The sequence below is a fragment of the Lepidothrix coronata genome, unplaced genomic scaffold (genome assembly GCF_001604755.1).
Source record: "Lepidothrix coronata isolate B3197 unplaced genomic scaffold, Lepidothrix_coronata-1.0 Scaffold23, whole genome shotgun sequence".
Taxonomy (NCBI): Eukaryota; Metazoa; Chordata; class Aves; order Passeriformes; family Pipridae; genus Lepidothrix; species Lepidothrix coronata.
This window is the reverse complement of record NW_016690203.1, coordinates 7,354,250-7,362,206: the sequence shown is the minus strand read 5'-3', so window position 1 is coordinate 7,362,206 and position 7,957 is coordinate 7,354,250. Positions and strand designations below refer to the sequence as shown.

The 7,957-nt window shown below is 67.9% G+C and overlaps 2 protein-coding genes across 2 annotated transcripts in view; both read left to right on the top strand.

Moving 5' to 3' along the window:
* The window catches only part of ISG20L2 (interferon stimulated exonuclease gene 20 like 2), a 7,057-nt gene extending 4,369 nt beyond the window's left edge, over positions 1 to 2,688 (top strand). The window contains exon 3 of the mRNA XM_017808392.1: positions 2,572 to 2,688. Within this exon, the coding sequence (XP_017663881.1) occupies positions 2,572 to 2,688 (117 nt within the window). The remainder of the gene's footprint in view (positions 1 to 2,571) is intronic.
* Positions 2,689 to 3,652: 964 nt separating this feature from the next.
* On the top strand, positions 3,653 to 7,670 carry CRABP2 (cellular retinoic acid binding protein 2). The gene is made up of 4 exons (XM_017808432.1): positions 3,653 to 3,817; positions 5,782 to 5,960; positions 6,875 to 6,991; positions 7,127 to 7,670. Exons 1-4 carry the CDS (start codon positions 3,748 to 3,750, stop codon positions 7,175 to 7,177), a joined length of 417 nt encoding a protein of 138 aa, XP_017663921.1. The 5' UTR covers positions 3,653 to 3,747; the 3' UTR covers positions 7,178 to 7,670.
* Positions 7,671 to 7,957: the final 287 nt, after the last annotated feature.

Genomic DNA, 7,957 nt, shown 5'->3' with positions numbered 1-7,957 from the left:
CCTCTTCTGGTTGAACCGCCGGCGGGTCTCTCCGGTGCTGCTGTACCGGAGGGGCCGCGGCAGCCCCGGGAGCGGGGCCGGGGCCGAGCCCGCAGCCGCCTTGGGGGCTCCCCCGCCCGCGCCGGGCTGGACGCGGCCCCGAGCCCCCGACGTGCGTCACTTTTTCCAGCCTTTCCTCGTGTTTACGTGGCTCCGCTTGGCTCGGGGCGGCAGAGCCCGGGGGAGGGGGTGTCTTGGGGGGCAGAACGCCGCAGTGGGGAGGCCTTCCACCTTTATTTGGGGTTAAATACGCAGATTTGGGTCCCCACCCCCGCAGCACCGGGGAGCGGACGCCCGAGCATCCCACGGGTCGGGAGTTTCGCGGTTTTATGGGGGCTCTTCCCTCCCGCTCCTGCCTTTGCACACCCGTCCCTACGGCCTGGGTGGGGGTGGGAAAGCCGTCAGAGCCCCAAAATCCAAAGGAAGGTGGGAGCGCGGGAGGAGCAGGCGAGAACCTTTGTGTCTGGGCTGGGTTTGGCGGTGATTAGGGGCTTTACAGCGGTTATAAATGGCCGGTCGTTAAAGGGGTTTATGGCCCTGGAAATGAGAAGCAGCCGGCCGGGCCCCCAGCCCTCAGCGGGCGCTGGATGCGACTCAGAGTCCTGGGGGCTTCGCTTGCATCCCAGCCTGGAGTCCCTCCGGATGGGGCCAAGACGGGGGCAGGAGCAGGGTCCCAGAGCTAAGGAAGAGTCCTGGGGCTGGGGCAGGTGCTGGGGCCGAGGAAGGTTCCCGGGGCTGGGGAGGGTTTGGGGCTAGTGAAGGGTCCTGGGGCTGAGGAAGAGTCCTGGGGCTGGGGCAGGGGCTGGGATTGAGGAAGGGTCCTAGGGCTGGGGCAGGATCTGAGGCAAGGTCCTGTGCCAGGGAAGTGTCTCAGAGCTGAGGAAGGGTCCCGGGGCCAGATCCTGGGACTCAGGCAAGGTCCTGGGCCAGGGCAGGTTCTGGGGCTGGCTCAGGCTCCTGGGACTGAGGAAGGGTCCTGGGCAGGGACTGGGGTTGGCTCAGGCTCCTGGGACTGAGGAAGGGTCCTGGGCAGGGACTGGGGTTGGCTCAGGGTCCTGGGCCAGGGCAGGGTCCTGCTGTGGGGGCACAGGCAGAGGCCTTGGGGCACGTGGGCTCCCTCCTGCCCCACAGCCGGAGGTCCCGGCGGCCACGGGGCCGGGGCCGGACTCGGTCGCGCCGTCCAGCTGTGTTTCATTTCCGCAGCGGCCGTGGCCGTGGCCGGAGGGGGGGGAGGAGGAGGAGGAGGAGGAGGGGGGTCTCCCGCCAGCTGGGATGGATTTGCAGGGACTTGGGGTGGAGGCGACGGGTGACCTGCCCTCACTCAGGCTTCACCCCCCCGGCCCCACACATTGGAGCCCCCCCCCCGTCCCCTCTCCCGACGTCGTGAGAGGCTGATGGGGGGGGGGGGGGGCGTCAGGACGAGCCCCCGGTGGCCTTGGCTTCTGTGCTGGGTGTGGGTACACGTCACCCCTCCCGGGGTGGATCCCGGGCACCACGGAGGGGGGAACATCCCCGAGCAGCCACATCCTCCCAGGAGGGGCTCTGGGGCACTGGCAGCGTTTGGGGGAGGGGGCCCACAGCGGTGCCAGGGCGGGAAGGGAGTCGTGCCCGGGCTGGGGGAGCCCCCTGTGGTTTGCGCTCGGGATTTCTGCGGTTTCTGAGGATTTTTGCCGGGAAGGGGGACGCAGGCGGCGGCCGCTGCCGGATGTTTCCAGAGGCCGAGCCAGCTGCTGCTGCCCAGGCGCTGGGACGCGGCTCCCTGCCCGCCTCCCAGAGAATCCGTGTCCTTCCCGGGGGTCACTGGCGCTCCGGGGGGGTTATTTGGGGCCAGTGGTTTGCCTGCCCACCCCAGGGCTTTGCTGGGATGGGAGGGAGGGAGGGAGAGGAGGGTGGGGTGCGAAGGCTTTATCCGCCCTTCCCGGCAGAATCCCTTCCAGATGTGGGGCCGCTGGGGCTGGCGTTCACAACCCCACTGGGTCGTGGTGCCCAGCATGGGGTGAGGGGGACGAGGGTGTCCGGAGGGGGTTGCAGGCAGATCCCACCCCAGCCCCCTCCACCCACTGCTCTTGGAATGGGGCTTCTTTTTCTCCCTTCGTTCCCTAAACTTTAAGCAAACACGCAGCATCACCCCTGCCGTGGCTCCGGGATGGGGGGGGCGCAGCTCCTGCCCCCCTGGGTGAAGGGGTTGGGGTGACCCTTCTCCAGCACCCCTTCCCCGAGCCCCTGCAGCTCTGCCTGTCCCCGTCCCTGTCCCCTCTGGCACGGCCCCGGCGCTGCTGTAGGTGAGGTTATGTCAGCGCCTGGTGAGAAATCCTGTTCTTCGGGGGATTAGGGACGCGGCAAGCCGGGACTTGGCTCGCCGGCCCGAGCCGGAGGTTCTGGGGGCACGGGGGGGATGTGGCCCGGAGGAGGGAGGCGACGGGGGCTCTGCTGGGGCCTTTTCACCCCAGTCCAGAACAGAAACCTCTCTCCTTCCATTCCAGAGTTGCTGCTGCTGAACCAGAAACACCATTTCTTGCTTTTCTTGCCCAGAACCGGCCCCGCGGCACAACCTGCCCCTTCCCGCGGCGGTTCCCAGGGGAGAGAAACCTTGGGAAATCCCTCAGCGCTTGTTACCAGGGAGGGACCGAGGGTTCACCCGAGGGGTGAATCCCTCCCCCGGGCTCTGCCACAGCCCCCCCCAGCCCTGCACGCACACGTGTGTGCACAGACACGTGTGTGTGTGTGTGTGTGTGTGTGATCATGTCAAGTCACTGGCCTGTGCATGTACTCGTGTCCACGCGTGTGCACGAGCGAGCACGAACACCTGCACACACGTGTATGTGAGAACATCACCCCTGTGCAAACACACGTGTCCTGTGCACACGCGTGTGCCCCTGCTGTGTCTCCAGGGGTGTGCACCGGGCTGTGCCACTTGGCGGGTTGGAGGCAGGTTTGGGGGCACAGGGAGCTCCAGTGGGGGGTGCAGGAAGCTTTGGGGGTACAGGCAGTTCTGGGGGGATGTGGGCAGCTCGGGTGGAGGAACACACGGAGATCAGGGGGTGCAGGCAGATTTTGGCGGGTGCAGGCAGCTCAGGTGGAGGAACACACGGAGATCAGGGGGGTGTAGGCAGCTTGGAGGGGTAGGGGCAGAGTTGGGGGGTGCAGCAGCTCCGGGGGAGGTGCAGCACATTTGGAATACAGGCAGTTCCAGGGGGGCGCACAGAGATTAGGGGGGTACAGGCAGCTCCAAAGGGGGTGCAGGCAGATTTGGGGGGTGCAGCAACTTGGGGGCTATAAACGGCTCGGGGGGCGATGTGGGAAGTTCGGGGGCTGAACGGGCAGATCAGGGGGATGCAGCAAGCCAGGAGGGTGCAGGGAGATTAGGGGGGTACAGGCAGCCTCGGGGCGGGGGGAGGACAGGTAGACCAGGGGGTGCCTCTCGCCCGCATCCCCCTGGGCAGATGGGGGCGGGGGGCTCCCTCCGGGGTCTCCCCGCGCAGGTGAGCGCGGAGCCCCCGCGCCGGGGCCGGGGGGTGGGACCAGCCCGGCGATAAAACGGCGGCGCGGGCGGGACGGGACGGACGGAGGGAGCGAGCGGTGGGGCCGGTGCTGTTGCCGGTGCGGAGGGAGCGGCGGGTCCCTCGAACCGCTTAGTCCCCCCTCGGTTCCCCCTCAGTCCCCTCCCTGTGCCCCCCCTCCCGGTGCCCCCCACCCCCGGCAGCCGCGATGCCCAACTTCTCTGGGAACTGGAAGATGAAGAGCTCGGAAAACTTCGAGGAACTGCTGAAGGCGCTGGGTGAGTGAGCCCGGCTCTCCCCCCCCGGGTCCCCCCCGGTCGCCCCCGGGCTATGGGGGTGCGCAAGGGAGGCGGGGGGGGCCTTCCCCCCATCTCGCCTCCGAGTCCTCCTCCGGCCCGGGGGGTCACAGGGCCCGGAGCCGGGGGACGCCCCCTCCTCCCCCTTTTCACAAAGCCCTCGGGGCTGGTGCCCTGCTGGGGAAACTGAGGCACGGGGGGGGGGCTGGGCAGCACGTCCCGCTCCCCAGGGGTCCCACACGGCCCCCGAGGACCCCCCTCCTGCCTGCCTCAGTTTCCCCACCCTAGTGGGCCCCCAAGGCACCTCCAAACTCCTCCGCTCCCCTTCGGCCCCTCCACCCCCCACCCCAAAGGCACCCTCGGGGCTCACCTGCCACACGCAGCCCGGGTACGGCCGTGTCCCCAAAAACAGCCCAGGTAGGACCCCGCTGGGTGGGGGTCCCACCCTCGCAGGGCTCATCTCGGGGCCCTTTGCCCCCCTCGCGGTGCCGTGTCCCTGGGGAGCGGGGCTGGGGAGGGGGCCAAGACCCATCGCAGGGGGTGGAACTGGGGGGAGCACAAGCTCACAAGCTCTGGGGGTCCCCGGGGATTTGGGCAGGATCAGATCCAGCCCCTGCACTGCTCCCCTCCGCCTGACCCGCTCCTCGCCAGCCGGGGAGCTGCCGGAGCAGAATATTTTCCAGGTTAGGGGATACGTAACGAATATTTCAGGATAATTATCACTTTCTTGGGTTTCACTCCCGTTCCCCCGTCGCCCCTTCTCCCCCCCTCCGGCCCCGCTGCTGGAACCGGCTCGGGGAAACCTCAGCAGGAAAATAAATCCGCCAACCCCCCCCTCCTCCCCACCCCGAGCCCTCTTCCTTTCCCACGGCGGGATCGGGGGGCTCCTGCCCTTCGCTCCCCTGGCTGGTACCCCCAGACACCCCTGGCAGAGGGTCTGGGGGGGGTATCAGACCCCCGGGCTGGCTGCATCATGCCCCCTCTCCTAGTTTTTGCTCCCTTTGGGGGCTGTTTCTCCTTCCCCCCCTGCGTGGGCATCATGCGGGGGGCTGCCTCTACCCACTCGAGGGTTTGGGCACCCCCCGGTGTGACTCAGGCCTCGGGGGGAGGGAAGGGACCTGGGGGTGTCCGTGGGCTCTTGGCGTGGCCATGGAGGGGACCCCTCAGGGACGTGTCCCTCCCCACTTTGTGAGGATTCAGCTCCTGGAGCCCCCCCGAGCACCCACATCCCCCCTGTGTCCCCACCGGGGAGCTGGGACCCTCCGTGTCCCCCCGGTCCCTGGGGAGCCCCTTTGTGCGGGGACCCTCTCGGGAGGCGCGGGGGGTGTGGCCGGTGCCCACCCGGAGGGTGACACGGGAACAATGTCCCCAAAGAGCAGCTCCCCCCGTGACAGCCGGGGGCTCCGGGACATGATGGATGAGCCGCCTTTGGAGCGGGGACAAAGCCCCAGCTGCCCCGCGGTTGGCGGGGGGGCTGCGGGGGGGCCGTGGGACCCCTCGGGGGGGGTCACTCGGGTCACCAGGCGCAGAGCTTGGACCGGGGCCCTTGTCCCCGCCGTCACCCCGCGCTGGGTGAGCCCTCGCCCCCGTCACCCCCGTCCTTTCCCCCGGGCTCATCCGGCGCCAACCCCGGGATCACCCCCACCCCGCCTCCGCCAGGTAACGAGAGCCAGATGTGGCCCAGATGCGGCCGGGGGGGCTCGCCCGTCCCCCCATGGGTCTCCTTGAGCCACCTGCGGCGCTCGGGGTGCCCTGGGACGTGTCACTGCCAAGCGCGGGGGTCACCCCCCCGTGCTCACCGCGGGCTCGGGGCCGGGGGGGCAGCGGGGGCCGCATCGCCCCGAGGGCACCGAACCGCTCCGGTCCCTCCGCGGGGCAGGGGCAGCTCGCCGGGGGACGCTGCGGGAGGGGAGGGGGGAGCTCGGTGCCACCGTGCCCTTCCCCAGGCGTGAACATGATGCTGCGGAAGATCGCGGTGGCGGCGGCGGCGAAGCCGGCGGTGGAGATCCGGCAGGACGGGGAGAGCTTCTACATCCGCACCTCGACCCCCGTGCGCACCACCGAGATCCGCTTCAGGGTGGGCGAGGAGTTCGAGGAGCAGACGGTGGACGGGCGGCCCTGCAAGGTGGGCACGCGTGGGCACCCGCACACGTGTGTATTTGCGTGTGTGTGTGCACACACGTGTGCCTCGCGCCGGGGCAGCAGCTCTCCCCTGCCCTGCCACACGTGTGCCTGCACCGCTGCACGTGTGTGCACACTCGTGCCTGCACACGCGTGTTACATGAGAGAGAACACACAGTTCCATGTGTGTGCACATGTGTGCAAGCGTGTGCGTGTGAGTGTGTGTGCACGCGCTTTGCACGAGGGCAGGAGCTCTCCCTTGCGTGTGTCACGGTTGGATGTGTGTGCACAGTCACGCCTGCACGCGTGTCATGCACACACACGCGTGTTACATGAGGGCAGCAGCTCTGGTGTGCATCCAGGAGTGCGTGTGCACACCCATGCACGTGTGTGTGTGTGCACATACATGTGTGTGTGTGTGCACATACATGTGTGTGTGTGTGCACATACGTGTGTGTGTGTGTACATGTCTCACATGGGGGCAGGAGCTCTCACTTGATGCGTGTGTGCAGTTGCACACGTGTGCACACACACACACACACATGTCTTTTGTGCCAGGGCAGGAGCCCTCACATGTGTGCCCATGTATGTGTGCCCATGTATGTGTGCACACACATTTTGTGTACACACGTGTTTGTGCACACACGGGTGTTTTTGCACGCACAGCCACACACGTGGTGAAGGCAGTCTGCTTCCACTGCCCCCGTGCCCCCGTCCTCTACCCGTGCCCCCCAGTCCCTCCCTGTGCCCCCAGCCCCTCCCCACGCCCCCAGGTGACAAATGAGTCCGGCCACCCATCTGGTGCAGGGACAAACGGCCCCGTCCCTCCCTCAGGGGCAGTGACAGATGCTCTGGTGCAGTGGGGGGGTGTCCTGCTGGGTGCCCCCCCTCCAAATGTTGCCCTCTCCCCCCCTGCAGAGCTTGGCCAGGTGGGAGAGCGAGAACAAGATGGTTTGTGAGCAGCGGCTGCTCAAGGGCGACGGGCCCAAGACGGGCTGGTCCCGGGAGATGACCAACGACGGGGAGCTCATCCTGGTGAGGGGAGAGTGGGGGGGGTCGCCGGGGGCAGCGCTGCCCTAGTGCATGCTGGGAAATTCCCGTGGGGTGGGATGAGATGGGATGAGGTGGGATGGAGAGGGGGCCGTGCCGTGACCCTGCTTCTCCTTGCAGACCATGACGGCCGATGACGTTGTCTGCACCAGGGTCTACGTCCGGGAGTGACCCCCCCCTGCTCCGCTGACCCCCCCCCACCGTCCCCCCCCAGCCCCTCTGACCCACCCCGTGTCCCTTCAGTCCCCTCCGCTCGCCCCCCCAGCCGCGGGGGGACCTCAGCCCAACCCCTTTTTTTGGAGGGACACACACGGCTTTCCTCCCCCCTCCACAGGGCGGGGGCTCTCCGAGAGCAGGAGAATCTCCTGTTCTGGCCCCGCTCTGCTGTGGACGGAGCGCCCGGGGCCTGGCGAGGTGCCGGGGCACGGCGGGGGGTAATGCGGCCCCTCCCTGGCCTTTGGGCTGCTTTGAACTGCTTTGGGTTCGGGTTGCTGTTGGTTCCCGCAGCCCCCAGCCCTGCCCCGTGCCCCCTCCCCAGTATTTATTTGTGAATATGGTACCAGAGGGGAACACCAGACCCCCCCAGTTGGGGCAGTGCCAGGTCCGAGCCCCCCCAGAGTCCAACCCCCCCGCGTCACCTCCCCCCTTTTTCAATAAACGTCCTATGACCCCCCCTGTGGTGTCCCTGTCCTGTCCCGGCCCCACTGGTACATGCACAGATCCCTCACCCCAGATCCCGCACCCTGGATCCCACACCCTGGATCCTGCACCTCAGATCCCACACTCTGGGTACCACAGCCCGGATCCCACACCCTGTGTCCTGCACCCTGAATCCCACACCCTGGATCCTGAAGCCCAGATCCCACACCCGGGACCCTGCACCCCAGATCCTGCACTCCAGATCCCACCCCCTGGATTCTGCCCCCCAGATCCCACACCCCAAATCCCACA

Bases quoted from the DNA above. Each gene is read 5' to 3' on its own strand.
- CRABP2 (XM_017808432.1), top strand. From the start codon at position 3,748: ATGCCCAACTTCTCTGGGAACTGGAAGATGAAGAGCTCGGAAAACTTC. The intron at 3,818-5,781 runs GTGAGTGAGCCC...GCCCTTCCCCAG, and splicing joins GGAACTGCTGAAGGCGCTGG to GCGTGAACATGATGCTGCGG. The intron at 5,961-6,874 runs GTGGGCACGCGT...CCCCCCCTGCAG, and splicing joins TGGACGGGCGGCCCTGCAAG to AGCTTGGCCAGGTGGGAGAG.